At 50.1% G+C, this 26,080-nt stretch overlaps 1 protein-coding gene across 1 annotated transcript in view; it reads left to right on the top strand.

The window, feature by feature from the left end:
* Positions 1–26,080, top strand: part of ABCA12 (ATP binding cassette subfamily A member 12) — a 169,373-nt gene that overhangs the window by 16,795 nt on the left and 126,498 nt on the right. Inside the window, exon 2 of the mRNA XM_015424058.1 lies at positions 4,978–5,071. Coding sequence (XP_015279544.1) covers positions 4,978–5,071 — 94 coding nt within the window. The remainder of the gene's footprint in view (positions 1–4,977; positions 5,072–26,080) is intronic.

The raw sequence follows: 26,080 nt of genomic DNA on the forward strand, positions 1-26,080 counted from the left end.
TCAAGGGTAGCCCTGCATACAGCGAGTTACAGTAGTCTAACCTGGAGGTGACCCTTGCGAGGGTTACTGTGGCAAAGTCAGGGCGAGACAGGAAGGGGGCCAGTTGCCTGATCTGGCACAGCACAAGGAACGCCAGTCTGGCAAAATTTGTCACCTGGGCCACCATCGATAAGGAGGCATCCAGGAGCACACCCAGGCTCCTGGTGGTCAGCACCAGTGCCAGAGGTACCCTGTCCAGAGTTGGCAGGTAGGCACCCCAATTCTGAACACCCCCCGGCCCAACCACAGAACCTCCATCTTTAATGGATTCAGTCTCAGCTGGCTCTGCTTCAACCATCCAACCTCAGCCTCCAACCCTTCAGCCGAAATGGATGGGGCCGTATCCAGCCGGCTGTCTATCAACGGGGCAGCTGGGTGTCATCTGCATATGGATCACAGCCCAGCCCCGAAACTGTGTCGTCTGGGCCACGGGGCACATTGGAGAGAGGACACCACAAACCAGGGGGTATCAAGATGAAGCCCTCTCTCCTAGCGCCACCCTCGGTCCCCGACCACGGAGAAATGAGGTAAGCCACTTTAAAGCTACCCCAGGAACTCCTGTGCTGGTGAGGCAGCGGGTCAACAGGTTGTGGCTGACTGTGTTGAATGCTGCCATCAGGCCTAACAATATCAGCAGCGCCAAGTCCAGTGTTCCCTCTAAGCCGAGTGAGTGTGAGCTAGCTCACATTTGTTTAGCCTCTGGCTCACACATTTTTGTCTTAGCTCAGGAAGGGATGGGGCTCCAGAGCAAGCGAATGTATGCAGTAGTCAAATAATCTGCTCACAACTTTCATGCTGGTAACTCAGAAAGTAGAATTTTTGCTCTCAGGACTCCACAGCTTAGAGGGAGCCAACCTGCCTGAATCCAGCTGCCTGCCTGCAAAGATTGCCTGTGAGGGTGACCAGCGCCGTCTCCATCCCATGGCCAGGGCAGAAGCCGGACTGGAACGGGTCTCGGACCGACGTGTCCTCTAGGAAACTCTGGAGCTGTTCTGCCACCCCTCTCTCAACTACCTGGCCCAGGAACGCCAGGTTCGAAACTGGGCAGTAGTTGGTAGGATCTGAAGGACCCAGAGAAGGTTTTTTAAAGAGCGGTGTCACCACGTGCCTCTTTTAATCCCCCTGAGCTAAGGGACAGGTTGATAATGTCCATCGTGGGGCCCCGTATTCCTTCACCACTGGCTTCCACCAGCCATGATGGACACGGGTCCCAGAGGCACGTGGTTGGCTTAACAGTGCCCAGAGTCCTGTCAACATCAGCCCGTGAGAGACAGCTGAAGTTGTCAGGTACCGAATCCAAAGATGGCCGAGGGGCCTCTAGTTGCCAGAGTGTATCCATGCTGGCAGACAGGTTGTGGTGGGGTGACAAGACCTTATCTGCAAAAAAAGCTCACAGCTCATGATCGAATTACTAGAATTTTGCGTCCTCTCTGTAAGAGAAGTTAAAGACCGAATTGTCCTAAATAATCGTGCCGAGCAAGAGCTAGCAGATGTGATGGAGGCTGCATAAAATTCCCCTTTAGGAGACTTCACTGCCATCTCATAGGATTTCATAAACGTCCCACAGGATGTTCTTGTAGCTCCGTTGCAAAACCAACGCCAAGCGCGCTCTAGCTGTCTAAGTTCCTGCTTCATTGCCCAGTTTGGGGCTCCAGGGAGTCAGCATTCCAGTCCTCCCTCAGCACATCTAATGAGTTGCTGGGAGGCATCAGTTCCCGCAGAGTATTCTGGAGACCAATTGGATTCATTAGTCTCCGGAGGCGAGCATAAACCAGCTCGCCACCTAGACAGGGTGGGGCTGGGACACTCAGCTGGGCCTCCAGGGCATAACGCTCCGACCCTGGCACCTTGTCAGTGGCAATGAGATCCACTGCGGCCTGCTTGATGCGTGGGACCGGATACAGTCTGGGAGAGTCCCAGTGTTGCCATGGAGGGCCCACAGCCTGACCAAGGGCGGCCTTGTCAGCAGGGACGCTGAAGTCTCCGAGAACCAGAGAGAGAACAGAACAGAAAACCTTTATTCGGCGTAACATAGATAAATCAAACAAAGGGAAAAGTTAAAGGGTGGGTACAAGGAACAACATCAACCAATATTCCCAATATCTCAAAATACAAGGCAATCCTAGCATGGTTTACAAGGTTTACAGGATATTACTCCTGACTTCCATACATGGGTCAGAAATTCTGCAACAGATAGCGTTATTGCTGGGCTCTTGTCTGCTAGAAAGAAATTTAAATCCCTATACAGAAAGTCTCTCTGCGAAGGGAGAAGAGGGCGAATCAAAATATTGTGCATAACGGAATATTTAGGACAACGAAAAAGAATATGGGTGACAGAATCAGGTTTCCCAAAATTACAGTTGCAAAGTCTATCCTTATATGGAGCACCCCTGTATCTACCTGAGACCACTACTGAAGGGAAAAGGTTAAACCTTGCAAGCATAAAGACCCTCCTAAAAACTGGGATTGTCAAATTGGCAATATACGGTACCATGGATGTATGTGAGGGAAAAAGGGGTAATGAGTAGGGAGAGCAAACCCCAAGACTGCCGGCATTAATGATCTGCGCCTCTATATCCCAAATTCTCCTCCTGACCACCTGCAAGATTGCTACCTCACCACAGTTATAAAGGGGTTCCAGGTCAATACCTAGGGTACCCACCTTTTTCACTATGGCCTGTGACCACTCTGATGTATAAGGGTCAGTTAAAAGTTGGACCTTAGGCTAGCAGGGGGAGATCGAAAGTAAAGCCGAAGCCAATATTTGATTGTAATGATCCAAGCCCGAGATTTTACCAAATGAAGGCCCAGTTCCTTGTAAAGAGCAAAGAGCGACACTGAGTTGGAGACACCAAGAATCTCTTCCCGCTATTGACCAACGGTTACATTTCCATGATTTAGAGAAAACCGAGAACCAGTGTTCCCTCTAAGCTGGGCTAGTGTGAGCTACCTCACAGTTTTTTAGCCTCCAGCTCACACATTTTTGTCCTAGCTCAGGAAGGATGGCTCCAGAGCAAACTCATTTATGCAGGAGCCAAGTCGCTCGCTCACAACTTTAATGCCAGTCGTTAACAAAGCAGAATTTTTGCTCAGAAGACTCCACAGCTTAGAGGGAGCATTGTCGAGAACTATTAGCCTCGGGAACTCCAAGCCCGCTGCCGCCTCCAGAAGCCGGCTGGTGTGCTGGGCGGTTGGTACACCAGCCAGACAGCCAGACCCTCCTCAGTGTCCCATGCCAGGCCAACACAGCAGATACCAGAGATCTCTGGAGTGGGGAGTGCCCTGGAGGAAAAAGGCTCTAGGGTCCCAGTCACACGTGCTGGAAAATGCTGGGGGCGGGGGCGGGGAGCGAGCCTATTTGCGCTGCAGTAATTTGACCCGCCACTGCGTGATCAGACACAGTGGCGGGTGAATCAGGGTTGTTTCTTCGCCGCGTGTTTCCGGCGCGCTTCATCGAGGGATCAGTGATGTAATCTGAGCGCGCTGGAATGATCACACGGGAAACACCATCTGCGACCCGTCACAACCCATTTGAGACTGCATTTTCCCAGGTATTTTTTAACGCCGCGTCTTTGGCGGATGGGTTGCCGACAGGTGCGGGATGCTTGCCAGATGTCCCCGTGTAATCGCGCCATTAAAATCCGCCTGGCAGTCGGGATTCGCTCCTGTTATTGTACTGGCAGAATCATCACATTTTTTGGATAGTGCACTATCAATCACCGCAGTGATGTGGAGAGGGAAGAACAGACAATTTCCATTATGGTGGAATGGCACAGAAACATTTACTCCTGCAGACCGGGGGGGGGGGGTGTATTGACCTCTAAAGACCTGCTCAGGGCAACTTGACATCACAGTGAAAGTCCTGTAAGGAGGTCATTGCATCACCCCTTGAGTGCCCCGCTCTTGAACATTCTCCGGGTTCAAGGAGTCCCGTGTCTTAGTGGCTGATGAGAAGGGTGAGGGCCAACAACTAAAGCTCCTTCCAGGCGAGGTGGAGGCGCTGTTGGTCACGGACAAAGCCGCCTGAGGACGGAGCAGGCAGCCCATCCCGGAGGGGGCTGCCCTCCCCCGGAAGGAGCAGGTCCATAGCCTGGGGGTGCCGCTGGATCCTGGCCAGCTGTTGGAGGCACCCAGTGCCTGTGTTAACTTGGGCTGATACTCCAGTGGTGGCAAAAAATGGGACCTGGCCACAATGATCCATATTCTGACCCCATTCAGGTTAGGTTACCGTAATGCTCTGCACATGAGGATGCCTTTGAAAACAGTTCAGCTGGTCAAAAATGCAGTCGCAAAATGCAGCCCCTGCTCAGGCCGAAAGATCTGCAGGGACCGCAACCAGGCCCAAACCGATCTTTTTTACCCAAGCTTTTCCTTGGGGCACCTGTCTTTTCAACCTATTTTTACAGTCTGCTCGTAGCCTCAGAACCGTTCTGTGGATGTGCTGCTTAATGTTTGTTTCATGCTGTCTTAAGCAGTTTTTCAGCTGTGCATTTTGTGACTTGCTTTTGTGCTGTGGTTCAGCAATCTCATTGTCCTGCTTTTCATTTTCAGGAGCAAGTTCTGGACAGGCAGCAGATACATTTTGTTAATTAATAAACACACATCTAAAAACTGCTCTAGAATTTCTTTCAAGTGTGTCTATCTCTTCAAACGGATCAGAGTTTGGAATAATAACTTAGTAACACTCATGGTAGGATGGCAACCAATGAATTTTCCCCCCTATCATCATTTATGGGATTTTTAAAAAGAAGATTTCAGCAGAATTTGAGTTAGACATTATGAGAAATGTGTGCTTCTTGTTTGCAGCAAAAACTGACACTAACTTGGAGAGGTTGATTTTCCTGGCTCAACGATATGTATTTTAAAATATTAACAAATAACCATAAAACGGAAGTGAAACCAACCTCCAATTGCCTTCTCTTCTCTTCTCTTCCACAGCTCTGGTCACTGACATTAGTCGCCTGGCCGGCAATTACATTCATCCTCGTGGCCATTATTCGACTCAGTTTCCCCCCAGAAGCTCAGCCAAATTGTGAGTAATGGTCTTCTTTTTATCTCACTGAGTTTTCACTGCTACTCCCGAGAATGCTGCATCTCCCAGAAACAAGGTCTTCCTGTAGACTGTTCCGTGGGTTTTAGCAAACATTTCTTCCCATCTTCCCATCTTTGCGCATCATGATTGCCTCGTGTAGTTGTGAGCCTGGTTGCCCCCGTGCCTGCTGTGGGCCATGCGAAGCCACTTTTTTGGGGTGCCGCTCTCACCACCTGCTGGATGGTTGTGGTGCCCTGTGGCATTAAAGGCACTGGGTCATAGGAACACACGAAACCGCCTTATACTGAATCAGAGGATCAGAGTACAGCCACAAAAGGCGGACTGTGAATTTAGAATTCAGAAGAAGGATCGTCAAAATGACATAGGACGTTCCAGAGCACGTCATTAACTACTTGCAATCTTCTAACGTCTTGTAAATTTCTTGTACCTAATATTTTGCAAACTTTTTGCACTTATTTTTGTTATTCTTTGTACGGATAATATTCACTGTGGGACAGATTTAAATGGCATATTTTTTGGATTATTGTAGTAGTGTCTCTTTAAATTTAGCGCTACATTCACAGTCCGCCTTTGTTGGCTATGCTCTGATACCGTGAACCTTCCTTTGTGTATTATACTGAATCAGACCCTCACTCCGCCAAGGCCAGTCTGGGGTCTGCTGCTTAGGCTGCAGAGTCACACGGGCCAGCTGGAGCGGAGGGGAAGCGCGGCCATCTCCTCCTCCGGAGGAATCGGACATGCAGTTGCGAGATCACACCACCCTTTGTAGCTGTGGGCACAGCCCGTCATGGTGTGATCAGATGCAACTGCGGGTGAGCCGGTTTTTTTTTTTGCCGCTTGTTTCCCATGCGCATAAACGAGGAGTCGTACCTCCGCACCGAGGGCCCCCTGTGGAGTACGCGATGATGCGCATACTGCGGGGGGGGGGGAACGGCACCGAGCCAGGATGGAATGATCAGACCGTCCTGATGGCATGAGAGCGTGCTGGCGTGATCAGACAGGAAAATCCGTCCGTGGCCCGTTGGAGCCCATTAGAGTTGGACTTTTAACTCTGCTTCTGCTGCGGAGCAGCACGGGCTGCCGACGACTGCGGGAGGCTTCCCAGATGTTGCTGTCTGATCACTCCCATTAGACCCGTCAGGCATTTGCACCTGTGTCGTATCTAAAGGCGTGTGTGATCGCAGCCTGAGACTGGCAGCAGCTTGGAGCAGAGCTTCTTCTCGTTGCCTCCTGCCTGGTCCTCCTAACTGGAGATGCTGCCGGGGGTTGAACCTGGGGCCTTCTGCATGCTGAGCAGAATCTCTTCCACAGAGCCACGGGTCCTCCCCCCAGGTCCCTCTGTGGGACATCAAGGGGCAGCCTGAGAAAAGACAAAGCTCCCCCTGGGATCCAGAGCTTTATCCTGCCTCCGAACAGCTTGTGGGTACCGACGTCTCTTCTGTATAAAGGCAGCAGAAATCTTGGGAGCTGTCCTTGGAAGAAAGGCTCAAGCGTTGGCCGTTAGCCACCCATATTCTGGCACAGGTTGATGCCTGTGAGTAGTGACGGGACGGAGTGGGTGTTCTCTGGAAATGCAGTCTTCGGGGAAATGGATGAAATTGTCCTTTGTTGCTATCGCGAAGGCTGTAATTTGCCTCAGTGTAAATTGCAGTGCCTTGTGGTGACTTCCATTGCCATGGAACCAGAAGCCAGAGTTAGTTAAGGCACCTTCACCAAACCAGGCCAACCACTATTTATATGCAGGTGAAAAAAACCAAGAAGCTGCCTGTGAGAAACTGACCCCTGCTGGGTTCTTGTTGGAGTCGCTTGCAGCCAAAATCAACAGGAGTCTTTGGGCGCCTTCAAGACTGACAACATGTTATTCCAGGAGACACCCTTGTGGATCCAGGAATCCTTCCCTTTCCCCGAACACAGAGCCGGCTGGCCGGGGAGGGAGGGGAGAAACAGGGAGGCTCCGTGGCCCAGGATCTCGGCCTCCATTTCCTGGCCTCCCCTCCAACCCAGCTCCCACCTGTTGTGGAGCTACTTGCCCAGCCCCAAGCGTGGAGGGATTCCCAGGCGGGGTCACCGACCGCTTTGCCTCTCAGTTATTCCCCTCTCTGCCCGCCTCCTGGGCTCCTTCTGCCCAGGGTGGGGGAGGAGAAAGCGGAATCTCCCCCTTTTCAGGCTGATGCCTGGAGCCCCAGGTAGGGAGTGTGGGAGCCCAGGGACCTGGTGCCCTGGCCGCACCTGCCGCAGGCCGCCCTGTTTCTGGGTTCAGGTTCATCCCTTGTGAATCCGTCTTCTCATTCTGATGGCCACGCTTCCCCAGGAGGGGGCAAAAGGGCGCCACTGGCTGTAGCTGCGAAGGTGGCATGCCCTCTGCCTCTCGTGAACAGAGACCTCACGTGACGTCCAAATACAAGGACGAAATCGGTGCAGTACCTTTTATTAGAACCCATGGAATGGACATGGAATGCAGTGCCAGCTTTTGAGATCACCAGAACTGTTGACCAGGCTGGATGTTACAGATTTAAAGAAAGACAGAGGGGTGGGACAATCACAGGAGAGCAATGGCTGCACCACTGTCTGGTGGTACGGTTTATCCAGTGGTGGCAGCTCATCCAGCATGGGAAGCAGGGTGGCTCTCTCCTTCATGGCTGAGTGGACTCCAAGTGCCCAAGGTTGGGGAGGACGGGACAGGACATTGGGGAAAGTGCTTCTGAAAGCAGGGGACCTGCAAGGACTTTGAAGCCGGCTGAGAACATCTCCCTTCCCTGCATGTTGTGAGGACAGCCAGTGCTTTCCTAGCCTCTTCAGCCAACAGTGCTGTGCCGCCGAGTGCTGAGTCTTTCCCTCTGCCTTCTACAGTGTCCATGTGTGGATTCGTGGCTGCCTTTTGACTTAAAGGACGGTGAACAGAATGATTCTTGGTGTGCATCACTGTGCCCGGCCGGTTGTTTCTTCTCCCCTGCCCCAGAGCATCACTGTGCCTGCTGCTGCCTTTCCCCAACCAGCTCGTCTCAGAACCAGTTTTCAGAGAGCTCTGCACACAAAGATTTGGGAAGTCCAGGAGCCCCACCCCCTCCGCATAGCTCCTTTCCCCTGCAGATGCCTGCTTGTGTGTGAAGTGTGGGTGCGCCTGAGATCTAATCCGAATTTACCGGGTGTATAGCCAGTTTGGTGGAACCTGTTTGCTTGGATGCTAATCATTTTTCCAGCATTTTTAAAAATGGTGCACTTGAGAAGCAAGCGATATCGTGCGCTCTCTTGAGAACTATGGAGGCAAACAGGAGTGCCTGGAGCCGCGTGAAACTCACCCCACAGGACCCTTCCCCTCTTGGCCAGTGAAGCCCACCCCCAAGTCCAAATAATATATAAAAAAAGCAGGATTCACCATCCCCCTCCCTCTCTCTTCCTCTCTACCTGACCCCATTCTACCTTGCTGACTCTTGGTTTAAGCGCTGCCTAGAGTCTCTCCACATGTTCTGCCGGTTCCGAATACGACCCTTTCCCCCTTATAATCTCCCCTATTTTTGCACTGTAAAGATCGCTTCATCACATCGGACAGGTCGGTATTGCCCAACCAACAAACTCCTGCTAATGCGAATGTCTCTGTACCCTTTCAGCCTATTTCTCTTAGTACTGTATTGATTGAGTGTGTGATTGTGTTTACTTGTATGTGTGCAAATCCTCCAGAAAAGAAACCGTTTCACTAAGATCTGGTCTCTCTCTGCATCTATTTCTGGGATTACTGGAATAAGTGGGACTCCTGTATACGAAGGCTATTGTTCCCTATTTGCTGATTGCCATTTAATATATTCAAATTCCCCATCTGTATTAATAACTCAAGGCAATTTGGCGAACACCCCTCCTCTTTTTCCCAAGGGTAGGTCAAGCCGTTCCCTTTTGCAGGGCCTTTAGCTGAGCATCTGGAGAGTCTTTGTTCTGTCCTACACTCTGCATGGCAGGCCCACTGGCCCAAACAGGTCTCCTCTGGAGTAATGCATTCAGGCCTTGTTTGGAGTGTTATCTGGAGTGAGAACAGGGACACCAGCTTGCACCTAGTGGACTGGTTGATCCAGCAAGCTTCCTCTCCTCGCTCAAGTCCCCAGGAGGCGGAGTGGACAGCTGTTCCAGCTGCTCTGGGAGCAGCTCCAGGGACTCATCTTGTCCAGGTTTAAGGAGGGTCTGGGTTGGAAAATCCCTGGAGACTTTGGGGGTGGATCCAGGAGAGGGCGGGGTTTGGGCAGGGGAGGGGCCTCAGCATGGTCCAATGCCCTAGGGCCCGCCCTTCAAAGCAGCCGTTGTTAACAGTAGGTTCACTGGGGAGAAGCAGCATTTGATGGCATCTGCTCTTTGCCCATTCTTTAGAAGCACAAAAACCAACAGTAGCCCAAACATAAGCCTCTCAAATGCCAGTCGAGGCACAGAGTTAGTTCCCTTGCAGAGCAAAATGAAATGCTGGGTAGTCTTTATCAGCCTTTTGTAGGATACGTTACAGAATTTGTGGGCTATTTGTGGGCTTTTCTGAATGGAGTTTTTTCATCAGTTCGGGGCCCATCCTGCTTCATTTTATCCCCCGGTTTCCACATTCATTTTTGTGCCTTTAGTTTTCACTTAGTTTTTTTGTTTGTTTTTCTCTTGTTCCCCCCCCCCAGCTCTTTTGAGACTACTTTTGCCCCAACGTTTTTCTTGAAGTCAATCTTGAGTCACCTTTTTTCCTTGTGCATAAAGTTTCTATTAGTTTTCTTTGTCCTGCTCATTCCTACCCACTCCCAGCCCAATTTTCAATGACTGGCCTCTCATCATCATTAAACCACCACTCCTCCACTCCCTTTCCCCCACGACAAGTGATTTCTAATTTTTAAAAAATGCCTTAATAGATACAGTGTTGGAGTGTTGTAATGATAGGTTAAGCTGCTTCTCTGAATTCCCAGCTTTCACTTTTTTTTCCCGATCTAGCAAAGACATTGAGGGAACATGGAATTCAATACAGTTGGTTACCACTAAGTCACCTAGTGGTCAATTTAAATGGCAAAACTTTCACAGCTTACGACAAGAACACTGGCAAGAAGTTACTTGACGTAGTGACTAAACAAATGGATGGAGGCACCTGAAAGGAGGCAGTTTGTTTTGGCAAACAGTATAATAGTCCATGATGAGAGCAATTTAATAAGCATAAGCAGGGTATTTAGATTTTTAGCTTAAGTGGTAACTACTCTCCAAAAGTACATAAAGTGACAAACTGTAGAGAAATAGAAATTTACATTTAGAGGGCATGGCAAGGAGGTGAAGGGGTGCTCCCCCCAAGACCTCTGGTTGCAGGGAGGAGGGGTATCCTCCTGCTGAAGAGTTCTTCAGCTTCCAGAACCAGAGGCAACCCCGTCCAGCTTTCCTTTTCAGGTCTAGAAGTAGATAGAATAATGTGGGTCTACAGAATAACATAAAGATTGAGTGAATAGAATAGAAGTTAGAAGAATGAGTAATAATGTATTGAACTAAAGCATGTATCAAGGCTTAAAACGTGAATTAGAGGGAGTTGTATGGTGGACTCATATGTGGGTAGGATAAGGGAATAAGAAAAGAAGAGGATTAGTTAATATGTTAGTTATACCAAGGGAATGTAACCTCATTTTTAATTTCTAAGAAAGGGAGTGTAAAATATAAGGTTATGAATTATTGTTATGAAATATATACTCAATAAAAATATTTGTTAAAAAGAAAAGAAAGAAAAGTAAGTCTCTGTCCTCTTCCCTCACAAGAGATGTGCCCTTTTCCTTATAGCTCCATAAGGGAAGAGGCTAGAGACTTTTAAAGGAAAGCTGGGAATTCAGAGAATTTGCTTAAACTATCCCGACCACACTACAGCATTATATCAATATTTTATGACTGTTTTTTTTAAAAAAGGGTGTGTGTGCGCTGTGACAGATGGCACTGGTTGCCCTCACAGATGGCCTCAGCACTGCTGTTTTTGCTTGATCTTACAGCAGCAGTTGACCCGCTGCCTTGCCCACTTGGGGATTCGTAGGACAGCCTTGAAATGGTTTGTCTCATTTCTCTGAAGTCAGGGACAGAAGGCGGCATTTGAGGAGATGGTCTCAGTGCAACGCCCTTTGGTGTGCAGTATGCCCCAGGGGGCGATCCTCTCCCCAGTGTTATTTAGCATCTATATGTGCCCACTTACCCAGCTGATATGGAGCTTTGGGCTGGGATGTCACCAGTACAGTGATGCCACCCAGATGTATCTGTTGATCAGGCATTCTGGCCAGGGGTCTAGAAGCTGTGGTTGGTGGGTCGAAGCAGAGCTGGCTGAAACTAAACCCACCAGAGATGGAGGTCCTGTGGATTAACCGAGGAGATCCCAGGCTGGGATGCCAACTTCCAGCTCTTGGCAGTGAGCCACTAACACCATTTGTGAAGCACTTAGGAATGGTTCTGGATGTCTCCCCCTTAGTGAAGACTCAGGTCACAAATGTCGCTAGACTGGCATTTTCACATCTGCACCAAGTTCGGCAACTGGTTCCCTTCCTGTCTCACCCCAACTTAGCCACAGTGATCCATGCAACGGTCACCTCCAGACTAGACTACTGTAACTCACTCTACGCAGGCCTGCGCTTGAGACTAACCTGGAAACCACAGCTGGTCCAGAATGTGGTGGGGTGCGTGTGCTTACAAGGACCCCATCTAGAGCCCACATACAACTGGTGCCCCGCCAGCTCCACTGGCCCCGAGTTGGATACCAGATCAGATTCAAGGTTCTGGTTCTGACCTTTAAAGCCCTTTACGGTCTTGGACCTGTAAAGATATTTTTGGGGCCTTCTCTCCTGGTATGCCCTCCCCCCCCAGAGGGCATTGCGCTCAACAAATAAAAACCTTCTGGTGGTCCTTGGCCCCAAAAGTATTCGTCTTGCCTCAACCTAGCTCAGAGCCTCCTCGGCTTTGGCCCCGGCCTGGTGGAACATCCCTCCAGACGAGATCCGGGCTCCGCGGAATCTGATCCAGTTCTGCCGGGCCTGTAAAACAGAAACATTCCGCCAGACGTACGGCTGAGGCAGTGAAGCTTCTATCCCAGTGGTGGCGAACCTATGGCACGAGTGCCAGAGGTGGCACTCAGAGCCCTCTCTGTGGACACGCGTGCCATCGCCCCAGCCAGGCCCAGTCCATCATTAAAGTGTCGAATTCTCTGCCAAATAATTTTAAGTAAATGAAAGCACTTGGGATTTCTTTCCTTGCTTTGTTTGGATCATCTTAAGTTAATGTATGAGTTGTTTTTTCTAAAGTAAAACCTCAGTATTCAGGTTAAGTTGCCGTGTTGGCACTTTGCAATAAATAAGTGGGTTTTGGGTCACAGTTTGGGCACTCGGTCTCTAAAAGGTTCACCATCACTGCTCTATCCAATCTGGCCTCCCCCCAGCCCCTCCCTGCCCTTCACTGTATTATTGTACCAGCTCCCACAAACACACAGGCTGCACAATCTCACTCAGAGAAATTATATTATTAGTGCCTAAGTTGTCATCTGATTTTTATCTTTGATTGTCATTATGGCAACCTGTTTTTAATAATGAATTGTGTCACTGTTTTAATCTTGTTGTTACCCGCCCTGAGCCTTGCGGCGCAGGGGAGGGTGGGCTAAAAGCCTAATAGAATAAATAAATAAAATAAATAATAAGGCGGTAAAGCTGCATATGATAAGTGATACATGACACATGACAGTACCATGGTCAGGGCCCCACTGTCAGCCTTTGTCTAGACCAGAGGTTCCCAAACGTATATGGCCTACTGTCCCCTTTTCAGAAAAAAAACAAAACTCAGCACCCCCCTGGAAATCTATCTTCAAGAAGTGGACAATAAGATGCAGTTTGTAGATCTGTACCTGGATCGTTCCAGCCCATCTGGATCATTCCAGCACCCCTGAGGGGGCGGCATTGCCCACTTTGGGAACCAGGGGTCTAGACACACAACATTCCCTTGCCAGGAGCTCTGCACATAGGAAGCCTCGTCTGCGCTTCTGCCATGCTCTACCTCCCTCTGGTATAAAGGGGCTCTCTTTGGACGTACAACCGGGTCTCCAGCGTCAGCAGCATCCCAGAACTCATCCTGGTCCCTCACTTCATCCACAGTGAGCAGAGATACATTTTCCATGTTGAAGGAATCACCTCCTTCAGCCATAGTAGCAAAATTCCTAGCTAGCACTGTTTTAAAATAAAAAAAACATTCTCACCAGTCTGAGCAAGCTCTGCACACATAGGGTAAAGATACCCAAGATGATGGCAACTGACTCCAGTTCAGATCCCTACGCTAAAGCCACCATGTAAAGGTTTTCTCTCCTCCCCAGTCCAGTCCAGGAATGGGAGGGGAAAGAATTCTTTACTGGAACAATAACCCAGGAGAGATAGCCTCTCTGGATTTACAGCCTAGCATAATTTGGTGAGCAGTTTCAGGCAACAGGAAAAAGGCTTGGAGTCAGTATCCATCCAACAGACAATATTTATAAGCAAGAATAAAGTTTATTTAGTACAGGCTTGCAATCAGAATAATAAGACTTCAAAACAAGAAAAACCTATGGCACCTGGCCCTGACTAGACATTAGAGATATGCATAATTACCAGGAGGATCCATAGTCAAGAATGTCCAAGTATCTTGAGAAACAATAGCTCCATCCTTGCAAGCACATAGCCATGTGCTTCAGCTCACAAGGAGTCCTTTGTTCTGTCCCAGGCCACATGGCAGAGACAGCATTTCAGGGTACATCCAGGAACAGAGAGAGAGCAAGAAAAAAGGGAACTCCTCTCCAATGGTCAGGCAATTAAAAACCCCAATCTCATTATGATCAGCCCTGGCCAGTAGCCAATCCAATGAGGAAGGGGTTGTCCACCTTTTGGGGTTGTCATGGCAATTGTTGGGGGATAGGTTAGGTCTGGGAATCATTCTCTGCAGTAAGATGATCTCCAGGGCCCCACCTTCCCATGGGTCTACGTGCGTATTAGCATGTTTCTGGCCTCTGCCAGCGAGTGAAGGAATCTTTATGGCGGGCAATCGACCAAATGGTCAGCCATCTGGCTTGCATAGGAAATCAGAACAACAGGGGGTCAGCAAGATACCTTCCAGGGGGGGGTAGGGGTCTATAGGAATCAATATTTCTATACAGCCGCCATGTCAGAACGTAAGGGAGGAGGCAAGACTAGAACTTTCTCTCTGGCTTCTAGTTTTCTCTGTGTAGGGATACACACCCTCGCACAAGCACACACACACGCATGCACAGCCCCTTCCCTGAAAGCCTAGGTCTGGAGCCACACAGACTCCCTGTGAATTCTTCTCCTGATAACATTTGGGGCTCCCCCCCCATGACTGTATGCAGCTGTGGTCTTCCTGCACGGCATGGCCGTTTTGACCCCGGCATTGCTTCCCCCTTGCCCTTCCTATCTATCTGCTCATAAGGACCCACGACCAAGTGGCCTCTGGGTCAGGATCCCAAAGTGGGTCGTGAAGCCTCTGCAAATGGGTCACAGGCCAGCCCTCCCTAATCTCCCCCCCCACACACACACCCTTTCCATTTCTCTCCTTTTTTGTAGTGTGGAAACCAAGCCCTGGCCTTGGAAACTGTTATTGGCCATGTCGTACATCATTTGGTATTTTTTCGTGAGTGTAGAGATGCCTTGATCAAGTGAAACCTGTCCTGATGGTTACTAGAGCGAGTTTCGTAGGATCTCAGGGCGGATTAATGGGAGCAGGGGAGAAGGAGAGGCCGGTCCAAGGCTGGAACGTAACCTCATAGCTGGGGCAGCTGCTGCCCCCTTGGTGTGATGTTTAAGGTTGGCCACTGTAAAAAATGGAGTGCTGGAATAGCTGGGTGCCGAGGGCACCAAACCCCCCCCCCCCAGGGTCACCATCCCTCTAAGCTGTGAGCATGAGTGGCCGCTCGTCAACACAGCCCCCCCCTCCCGCTCAGCAGCCGTCCGGAGCCGTGTGCGGGGTCTCGCTCTGCCTGTGGCCCATCTGAAGATGTCAGGGCTGAACTCCCAGCTGGCAGGAAACCAGGGCAGACCTCTGCAGCTCAAGATATTCTGCTCAGGACATGAACTGCTCCACTTAGTGTGTGTGTGTGTGTGTGTGTGTGTGTGTGTGTGTGTGTGGGGGGGATTAGAGGGAACATTGGTCACCACACCAAGTAAATTCGGACTTATGGGTCACCATACCAAAAAAGTTGGGAACCACTGGTCTAGTCCACCAAATAGGGTTGCCAGCCTCCAGGTGGGGCCTGGGGATCTCCCGCTTTCACAGCTGATCTCCAGCTGACGGAGATCAGGTCCCCTGGAGAAAATGGCTGCCTTGAAGGGTGGACTCTACTGTGGCCTTGGACCCTGCTGAGGCCCCTCCCCTCCCCAAACCCCACCCTCTCCTGGCCCCACCCCCCAAAGTCTCCAGGCATTTCCCAACCCAGACCTGGCGACCCTACCACCAAAGCATGCGTGGACTAAAAAGCCAACCTCTATTCCTTTCTACTGCAGCAGTCAGACTGGCATAGTGACCCCTCCCCCCCGGCCACATAGTTTATGGATCACAATCTGTGGATTACCACATGAACATGATTGCATGTTAGCCATGTTAGTCTGTTATACCAAAATGAAACAGAAAGTTCAGTGGCACCTTAAAGACTTAATGACGTTTATTTCATGAAGAAGAAGAAGAAGAAGAGGAGGAGGAGGAGGAGGAGGAGGAGGAGGAGATTGGATTTATACCCCACCCTTCACTACCCAAATGAGTCTCAGAGCAGCTCACGATCTCCTTTCCCTTCCCCTCCCCACAACAGACACCCTGGGAGGTGGGTGGGTCTGAGAGAGCTCTGAGAGAAACGGCTCTTTTCCAAGGACAGCTCTGAGAGAACTACGGCTTGCCCAAGGTCATCCAGCCAGGTGCAAGTGGAGGAGTGGGGAATCAAACCCGATTCTCCCAGATTAGAGTCCGCGCACTTAACCACTGCACCAAACTCTTCATGAGTCACAGCTCATCCCCGTAGATATGTGCACAGTTGAACACGATCCATTCTGCTGCTCTACGTTTCATTGTGTTTGTTTGTTACATTTGTACTTGGTAGACCACCGTCCCCCACAGGAGTTCTCACTGCTAAAGAGTGAGCACCCCGGTTTCTAGGCCCTTTGCACTGAAGGGGCTGGAGGAGAAAGAGAGGAAAGGCTCACTTAGGCCCTTTCTGCCCCGACCGCTTGCTCTGGAGAATCCGAGGGGGTCAAGCCTTAAGGGTTGACTTCGGAGTCGCACAGATTCCCCTTCTGCACTGAGGTTTCTCCCTCTGGTTTATTTGTTTGTGTCTTCTGCATGCATTCTGCATCCACAAGCAAAACCCGCATTTTTTGAGCTGGCTGCCAACCCCCCCCCCCGATTCTGCAGAAAGAAAGGGGAGGGAGGGGGAAACCCAGACCCACACGTGCAAGACTGACACATTTGGGAGCAGGGAATCCCCTGTAGTCCTTTAGATTCATTGATTCCTTCTTATGCTCTCTCTGGCTTTTTAAAAGTTTGCCTGAGCAGGAGGACACATCCTCTTTTTGGGGAAGGAGGGAAGGAAACCAGAACAGGGAAGGCGCGTCAACCTAAAGAGAGAGAGGCGGGAATGGAGGAGGGGCAGTGGGCAGTACAGTGCTACTTTAGAAAGGATTAGCTATTCAAAAGCGGATGAGAACAAAGAATCGCAGCAAAAGGAGTTTTGGTAGCTGCGGGGCAACAGTGTGCTGGAAGCGATCTGAATGCAGATTCCTGTAAAACAAATGCAGAAACAAAGGAAAGCCCTGAAAGGAAGTGAAAGTGCCAGTGGGAGGGAGCGCAGAGCGGAAGAATAGGATATGTGCTCAGAGACCGAGGCAAAATGTGGGTGCAGGAAAGGGCCTTTGAGTCAAAACTGAGCTTTGGAACTTTGACTCGGTTTCCTGCCTACTGGGAGTTCAGTTCCGAAACCCTTAGAGAATGCGCCAGCTTTCCAGTCTGTTGTAATGCCCTGCTCTATTGCCCCAAACACCTGACTGTCTGGGATGCATGAGAAACTTTGTGCAGGAGGAAGCAGAGGGTGTGGGGTGTAGTGGGAGGAAATTGCAGGCTTCTGACATAAGGAGAGATGAAGAAATTGTGACTATTACAGGTAGTCAAAGCACGGAGGTGAAAGACTGAGTGCCTGAGCACATTTCTAGCTGCACCCTGACTTCAGTACAAAGTCTGAGTCCGGTGGCACCTCTCAGACAAACAAAGTTTTATTCAAATAATAAAGTTTTATTTAAGCTTTATTCAAGGCATTCACATGAGAGCTCATACACAGAATTAAACTTTGTTGGCCTTAAAGGTGCCCCCCTGTCCTCAGCCATAGGCCTGGCAGGACCTCTTTGTCCTACAGGCCGGCAGAATGACATAAGATCCCGCAGGGCCCCCTGGTGTTATTAGGCAGAGAGTTCCACCAGGACAGCTGGATATCCTTCAGGCCAGGGATCGCCAGAAGATTTCTCTCCCCAGGGGTATACCAGGAGAGGCCGTCCCATAGACACATTGGTCCCAGACTATTTAGGACTTTGAAGGTTAGAACCAAACCCTTGAATCTGATTCGGTACTCAATCTGGAGCCTGTGCAGCTGGCAAAGCACTGGTTGGATATCTGCTGTCAGTGGGGTTCCAGTAAAGTCCCGAGCTGCTGCATTCTGGATCAGTTGTAATTTCCGGGTCAGTTTCAAGGGCAGCCCTGCATAGAGCGAGTTACAGTAGTCTAACCTGGAGGTGACCCTTGTGAGGATTACTGTGGCAAAGTCAGGGTGAGACAGGAAGGGGGACAGTTGCCTGACCTGGCACAGCTGGAAGAACGCCAGTCTGGCAAAATCTGTGTCCTGGGCCTCCATCGATAAGGAGGCATCCAGGAGCACACCCAGGCTCCTGGTGGTCAGCACCGGTGCCAGAGGGACCCTGTCCAGAGCCAGGAGTTGGCACCCCAACCCAGAACACCCCCTGACCCAGCCACAGGACCTCCATCTTAGAAGGACTCCGTTTCAACCGGCTCTGCCTCAACCATCTCAACACGGCCTCCAACCCTTTGGCCAAGGTGGATGGGGCAGTGTCTGGCCAGCCGTCTGTCAACAGGTATGGCTGGGTGTCATCAGCATACTGGTGGCAACCCAGCCAGAAACGCCAGACCAGCTGGGCGAAGGTGTTGAATAATAAATAAAAATAAAGACTAAAATGTTAAACAACATTGGAGAGAGGATTGCCCCTTGAGGGACCCCACACGCCAAGGGGTGTCCAGGCGATACCCTGCCTCCTAGCCCCACCCCCTGCCCCTGGAGGAATGAGGCCAGCCACTTCAAGGCTACCCCACAAACTCCTGTGTCACTGAGGCCGTGGGTCAGCAGATTGTGGTCAAGGCTCATAGTAACAGCCGTGCTGACCTGCCTCAATCCAGTTGCCTGCCTGCCAAGATTGCCTGTGAGGGCGACCAGCGCCGTCTCCATCCCATGGCTGGGGCAGAAGCTGGACTGGAACGGGTCCAGGGCCAACGTGTCCTCCGGGAAATTCTGGAGCTGTTCCGCCGCCGGTCTCTCAATTACCTGGCCCAGAAACAAAAGATTCAAAACTGGGCAGTAATTAGCAGGATCTTTAAGATTTCTTTAAGGTTTCTTTAAGAGCGGTGTTACCACAGTCTCTTTTAACCCCCCCCGGACAGACCCCTGAGCTTAGGGGCAGATTGATCATGTCTACCAGGGCCCCCCATATTCCCTCGCCCTTGGCCTTCACCAGCCATGACGGGCTACAGGCCCAAGAGGCAAGTGGTTGGCCTGGGAGAGCCAGCTGAAGTGGTCAAATACAGAATCCACAGACGGCCAAGGGGCCTCCGCATACGGTACCAAGAGTGCCAGGTGGTGACAAGGCTTTATCTGCAAAGAAAGCTTGCAAAAGCCTCACATCTAGTGGCTGAATTTCTAACACTTTGATTTCTCTCCATAAGAGATGTCAGAGATCTAATTGTTCTAAGCAATTGCGCTGGGCGAGAGCTAGCAGGTGCAATGGGGGCTGTAAAGAAATCTCCCTTTGCATTTGTCACCGCCAGGGGTCATTTCACAGAAGAAGAGGTGCAGGAGCTCATTAGCATAACTTATTTGCATATGTCACACACCCTGGCATCACTGGAAGTGTGTCAGAAGGCAACACCCACCGCTCAGGCTCCACTGGACTGTTTTGGATTGCTAGCTATTGGGGGGGACAGGGGACGTGCAGATCTGTCCTCGCAGAGGAGGGAGAGCTTGTACCTGAATAAAACTTGGTCTTAAAGGTGCCACTGGACTGTTTGGGACCGGGGGGCTGGGGGGGGCCTCTGCAACTTACCTGGCTGCTTCTTGCTGTGACTGAGGGCTTCTGGGAGCAGCGGGTGGGGCTTTTTGCATGTGCCCGCCCCCTGGGCTCTTTCCTGCTGGAGCTCCGCTCCTGTGCGCTCCTGCAGGAAATGACCCCTTTCATAAACGACTGCTAGGATGTTCTGGCAGCTTCGTCATGAGACCAACACCAAACTCGCTCAAGCCATCCAAGTCCCCGCTTCATCCCCCTAAGCTCCACGTTACACCATGGAGCTAGACTGGGGGGGGGGGAAACGAAGAGGGCCTCGGGGAGAGATCTCCTGGATTGGCTTGGATCTCTCCTAACATTTCTGCAGGCACAGGAGGAGCACTCTTTTGAGTCCCCCCTCTCACAGGAAACCCCTGATCCCCCTCCAGGAATTCCTAGGGAGACCCTCACCCCACCCCCCCGGGCAGCATTTTGGGTGGTGTTTTGGGTTGCCACAGGTGTGGGTCATTGGCCCCCCCCAAAAAAACCCTTGCAGGAAGAAGAAATCCTTGGCAGGGTCCAAGACATTATCTATACAAATGAGCTTCACCGTGACACTGTGTTCATCCACATTAACAGATCTCTTAGTAATTCTGAAGGTTTGGTCTTTGCGCTCGAATACTTCAGTATTCATTCTTCGTGGATATTTAATGGGCCCTCCTGTCGATCGTCACGTTCCTCTTGATTGCAGGTATTAGATCAGTCGACTGAAACTGGGCCAAGAACTCTGGGGAATCCCCTGGGAAACCTCTGGAGTCGCAACAGTTCCGGTGCAAGAAGTTTCCATTGGGTCACATAAGACCTTGGGTAGGGCTGCTTGTAATCTCCGATGCCACGGGACTGATGTCTCATGCCCACTTGGTCCCCTGGTTTAAATTCAGGAAGATGTAGATCCTGTCAAATTCATATTTTTGTTTCAGCTCCAGAATTCCCTTCACCCTCCCCTTTTACCTTTCATGATTAGGCTTCAGTAAATCATCAGCTATGGGCAGGTTAGGTCTAATGCACCTTCGAATTAAAAGATGGACAAGGAAGGGACCAATCGTTCCCTAAGGGTGCCCTCCTGTAAATCAGCAGTGACTGACACCAAACTGCCACCTTTATTGACAGCCTTCTTCAGCAGAGTTTTGAGGGTCTGGACAGATCAGTCTACAAATCTGTTCAGCTGTGGAAAGCTTGCCTTTGGTGTGCTGAAAACCACAGTCTTCGGAAAACAGCCTGAATTTTGAGCAGGAAAACCGAGAGACATTGTGTAAACATCCCTGTTAGTCTAACAGTAACTGCCCACCACAATCTATCTTAGTTGTTTTGTTTCCTTCCTGTTGATTTGCTAGTGTACATCTTTTTGGGTATAAATAACAGTTTGTGGTCCTGATCAGATGGTCTTTAAAGGGAATGATTAGACGACGGCATCTGGGGAAAGCACCGCTTCTGTGATCAGCCCGTTCAGCGCATGCGCAAACAGAATTTTAAAAAAAGAACCCAACTGCGTGGCTCCTTCAGGTGGACGCTGTCTAGACAATCCACCATGGAGTACGCGTGCAGTGAGGGAAACTGTCTGGTCATGCAATGCTGGATAAAAAAGATTTGGATCAAATTAGAGCCGGGCCAATGGCAGGATTTGCTGCCCATCTGAACAGGACCTGTGACTATTAAATAATCTTTGACATTCCATGCAAACCAGGTGTTTCATTGGCTCTATTTGTTGGCATAGTGGATATTTTGGGCAAGGGCAGCATCTTTCTACCATCTACTTAGTCCTGAGCCAATACACCAGTTCAACCTTATTTGTTGCTCTTTCCAATAGCCAGATGATCCTCATGGAATTTCCGCAGCATTTCTCTGTGGAGGCTTCGTAGCCTCACTTTCCTTTCTTTAAAGATTCACTCCAACGGTCACTGTGACCTCGTGTCTGTAGACCGAGATGGGTGGCCGTGTCAGTCTGTCTGTAGCAGCAGAAAAGAGCGAGAGTCCAGGAGCACCTTCAGGACCAACAACATTTCGGGCAGGGTGTTTCGGGCAGCTTTCATGAGTCACTCACTGCTCCCTTCTTCAGAGAACCTGCTGTCTTCATGTCTATTGTTCTAGTAATGTGTAATGTCCAGATCGCAAGCATCTTTGGTTTAACAACTTGGAGCAGAGTCTGCAGTGATAAGTTTTTATCACAATATGTTTTGTTAGCCCCGGGACATGAAGTGAGTGGGAGTTTCTGCACAAGCAGCTCACTGTCGCTCCCTCCGGAGAACCCCACAGCACTTGAGCCTTTAAGGCTAACTTTGTGCCCCTGCCCCTCTGCACTGTTCTTTTCCCTCCAGTGCATTCTGCATCTACAACACAATCCCGCATTTTTTGCTCAATTGAGGTTAACGTCACTTGACCTGTGGAGGGGGCGTCCAATTGCCACCAACCTGGCCAAGTGAATGGGGCACATGGCACCCTCCCCTCCTTCTCCTCTCCTCCCTGCTCCCCCACCCCCTCTGGCGAGGCTGCCGCTGGGCTACTCCAGGCATGCATGACCCATAGAAGGATGCCAGCTCGGGGCTGGCTGGCTGGCTGGTTTGTCGAGAGGGGTGGCGTCCCAAGGGTTTTAAATAAAAACAAAACCAAATGGGCCTTCCTTCAAGGCTCTCCCATTGTTTCCAGTGGGCAATCCTGTCATTCCTTTTAATTCATCCCCCTCCAAGTTGCGTGCAGATTGGCTTTGGGGGAGGGGGAAAAGATCCCTCCCCAGGGTCTTGTGTGCAAAGGGGGGAGGAGTGTGTGTCAAACACACACACACACACCCGCCACAAGCTAGAAGCATCGAAGTCGCAGAGGACCTCCCCGGGCTGCCCCTCTCCCTGCCCTCCAAGTTGTGTGCAGATTGGCTTTGGGGGAGGGGGGAAAGATCCCTCCCCAGGGTCCCATATGTGCTAAGGATCCCTGCCCTTCCCCTGTGGGGCTGAATGCATATCAAGACCAGTGATCGATTCGATCTAATTAGTGATCGGACTAAAAAGGGTTATTAGCAAGTTACAGTGCTAACCTTGCCGTGCAGGAGAGGAAAAGGTGAAAGAGGGAAGGGGAGGAGAGCAGAGTGGGAGGGAGGGAGGCCCAGCAAAAGAAAGAAAGAAGGAGATGGGTGGGAAATGGGCGGTGCTCAGAGTGTTGCAGAGTCCGAGGAAACTTGTCTGCTGAGCATGACCTCCGATTTGGAAGCGGGACAGTTTTTACCTCTGCTGCAAAAGCACTCTTGGATAACCCCAGGTAAAGGTGTAAGGAAAGTGACCTGGCGGCTGAATGCCCCAAAATAAATGCAGAAGGAAAGAGAAAAGGCGGCGGGGAAATGAGGTGAATGCGGGAGTAGATGCAGATGCAAATTTAAATGTGGACTGAGATCCTTCAAAGATTCCACTACTACAAGTGGGGAGGGGCAGGCCCCTAGAGACAGTGGGACATTTTGGGGCCCAGCCCCCCGACTTCCTACCAAGGCCCCGTGGCTTCCTTTCGGGCCAGGGCCCCTGGCTCTCTCTGGGAAGATGCAGGGGCCATCATGAACTCCCCCGCCCCGCCCTGCCGTGGCTGCTGCTTCTCCTTGCCTACGCCACACCTTTCTCCCCTGCAACGCACTGATCAAGTTAATTAAATTACATTTAATTGAATTAGCCTGTGCCCCAGTGCCCCCGAGGGATTTAAATGTCCCCCCCAGACTTAGAAATCCCCGGCTGCAGGCCTGGGGAGGGAGGGGGGCGGAAACTCTGCCTGGTGTACAGGTTGCAGCCAGGTGATATTTTTGTAGCTTGAACGTCATGAGATGGACTCATAATGGATTCTCTGATCTGCTAAATCAAATCATGAGGGGCTTATGATCCATTTCCATAGCTACTGTCTGTCCATAAATGTATTGATTAAATCTTTCATAAGTAAGTAAAAGACTGAGTAGCCTTTTCGCAGCCTGTGTGTATCAGGTTTCCGAATCAGCGAGAAATGTGAATGCATCCCTGTGTTACCAGCACTCGTCATTATTTTGTAAGAGACGGCACCCAACCCGGTTTGGTGTAGTGGTTAAATGCGCTACTCTAATCTGGGAGAACCAGGTTTGATTCCCCACTCCTCCACTTCCACCTGCTGGATGACCTTGGGCAGGCTGTAGTTCTGACAAGAGCTGTTCTTGAAAAAAAGAGCAGTTTCTGTCAAGAGCTCTCTCAGGCCCACCTGCCTCACAGGGTGTCTGTTGTGGGGAGGGGAAGGGAAAGGAGTTGGTAAGCCGCTCTGAGACACCTTCGGGTAGTGAAGGGCCATGGGGTATAAATCCAATCTCTTCTTCTCTTCTTCTTCTTTATGAGCTTCCTTCTGAAATGACGATGAGTCTGCTTGGGGTGTAGAAGTATAACACCGGCTGCTGCATCAGGTGTTGCTTTAAGGCATCCCAGGATTCCTCCTCTCTGGCATCTCCGCATCATTCAATTATTATTTTTTTAATTTCCAAGAGGTCTCTGCGGAAGTCCTGCTGTTGGGGACAAATCAGGAATGCACGAGGAAATGGCCACCCTAAAAAGCACTGAGCATCTTTCTTTAATGATGGCCATGGCAGTAAGTCTAGAGCCAACACTTTTTTAAAAACTGGTTTCACCCCTTCAGTAGAAAACGTGTCTCCTACAAATGTCAGCTCTGCAGTGCCGAAAACACATTTCTCCGTGTTCATTTTTAAGTCTGCAGTATTCATGGTGTCCTTACTCCATGCCCCCCCCCCAAGTCATATATCACCTGTGATGTGTCCACGTCATCGATGTGCTGATACAGCTCACGTAGGGTCCCCTGATAGATGCCTGAGGCATGCGTAATGCCAAACGGCAAGCGTGAAAACATATACCATCCAAATGGAGCATAAAGTGTACGTGGCTTAGACTTCTTTGTTGTTAACTTCAACTGCCAAACCCTTAAAGAGGCATCCAACCAATGTTCCCTCTAAGCTGTGGAGTCTTGTGAGCAAAAATTCTACTTTGTGAGCGACTGGCATTAAAGTTGTGAGCAAGAGATTTGGCTGCTGGATAAACTAGTTTGTTCTGGAGCCCCATCCTTCCTGAGCGAAGACGAAAATGTGTGAGCTAGAGGCTAAAAAACTGTGAGCTAGCTCACACCAACTCAGCTTATAGGGAACACTGCATCCAACTCACTGAAATGGGCATTTGCAAACTGGGCCATGATTTTGTCTCTAGTCACTGATTCCCTCTATTTTAGTCCAATCATTGAGGCTTCTTGGAGCCACGACTGGCCATCATGTCTCTCCGCCAGTCCTGAATAGCTTGCCCAGTCTCTTGGCTTCTTCAGGTTATTAACTACAAGCAAGTCTGCCATTCTGTTCAGATTAGGTGTATCCTGAAGAGCAGATGCACAGCCGATTAACAGGGGGCACCGATGTATTAATCTGAGTTGACTGGCTGAGCAATCCAGCCCTATGAATGAATCCTGGAATTCTTGCACGAGTGCCTCATACTCTTGGTTAGTGTGGTCCTGTAATGCAAATGAACATTTAATCAGCTTTCAGTTCTCGGGACCTGCTGTGGCCAGTGTGGCTGTCACACTTTTGGGTGTGCAACAATGAGCAAGACTTTTGCATGCAGCCCTAGCAGTGAGGTGTCCCCGTTCTGGAATGTTTGTTCCAGCAGTTCTGATTTGTGTTGATACTTTAGTGACAAACTTTTATAATCTCGCTCAGATAATATGTTAACTTGAACATCAATGTCCAGTTTAGATGGGATAACAATTAACTTGAACCGACAAAATCTGGTCCCTTTGATCAGTTTTCTTGCTTCGACGACGTCATCCTAAAATTCCACTCTGTGCACTTGATTTTTATTTTATTTTATATTTGTGCTCTGACCTGGCAGCATCTTGCAAAATGATGATATAGTTAAAATGACATTTTCTAAATGCCTCGTGCTCTTTGGGAACATGCTGCGTTCCAGAATTTTTGCATGCCTGCCTATCACCTCCACCCAGCAATTACTTGTGATGGAGCTATTTCTATTTTTGAAGCCGGCTTGTCTGTCTTGCACTTTGTTACTTCAGGTTAAGAGCACGGAAAACACCTCCAGATGAATACAGGTCTTTGGCCAGTGCCTTCAAAGCCCCCGAAGTCCTGAAAATCTGAAAAGTTTTGGCTAGAATAAATCTTCCCCATGTACCAGCTGTTCTTTGAGGCAGTTATCTCAGGTGACACAGAAGACTCTGTCCCTTATTGGAGACTCTTTCAAGTCACCGAAGCCACGGTTTTTACGGAGCCTTCTTGGTACTATAGCGTACTGATCCATAGTCTGATCGGGCCTTTGACTACAGGTGAAACCCCCCCCCCTCCCTTTTGCATATAAATGATATGGAATCGCAGGGCCGGTTTGGGGGGGGGGGAGAGCGTAGTGGCCAAGTTTGGAGATGATATGAAATTATTCAGGGTGGTGCAAACCCAGGTGGAATGTGAAGCGTTCCAGGAGGAGTTCTTTAAATTGGGAGAGTGAGCAACCATGTGGCAAAGGAACTTCAATCAAAAAAACCTTTCAATACATGTTGATGGGGTCTGAACTGGCAGAGGCTGAGATTCAAAGAGATTGTAGACCTGTAGCGGACTGTTCTTCTGGGCGTGAAAAAGGGGTCACTGTGGGTG

This window comes from Gekko japonicus, unplaced genomic scaffold (genome assembly GCF_001447785.1).
Source record: "Gekko japonicus isolate JY-2015 unplaced genomic scaffold, Gekko_japonicus_V1.1 scaffold623, whole genome shotgun sequence".
NCBI lineage: Eukaryota > Metazoa > Chordata > Lepidosauria > Squamata > Gekkonidae > Gekko > Gekko japonicus.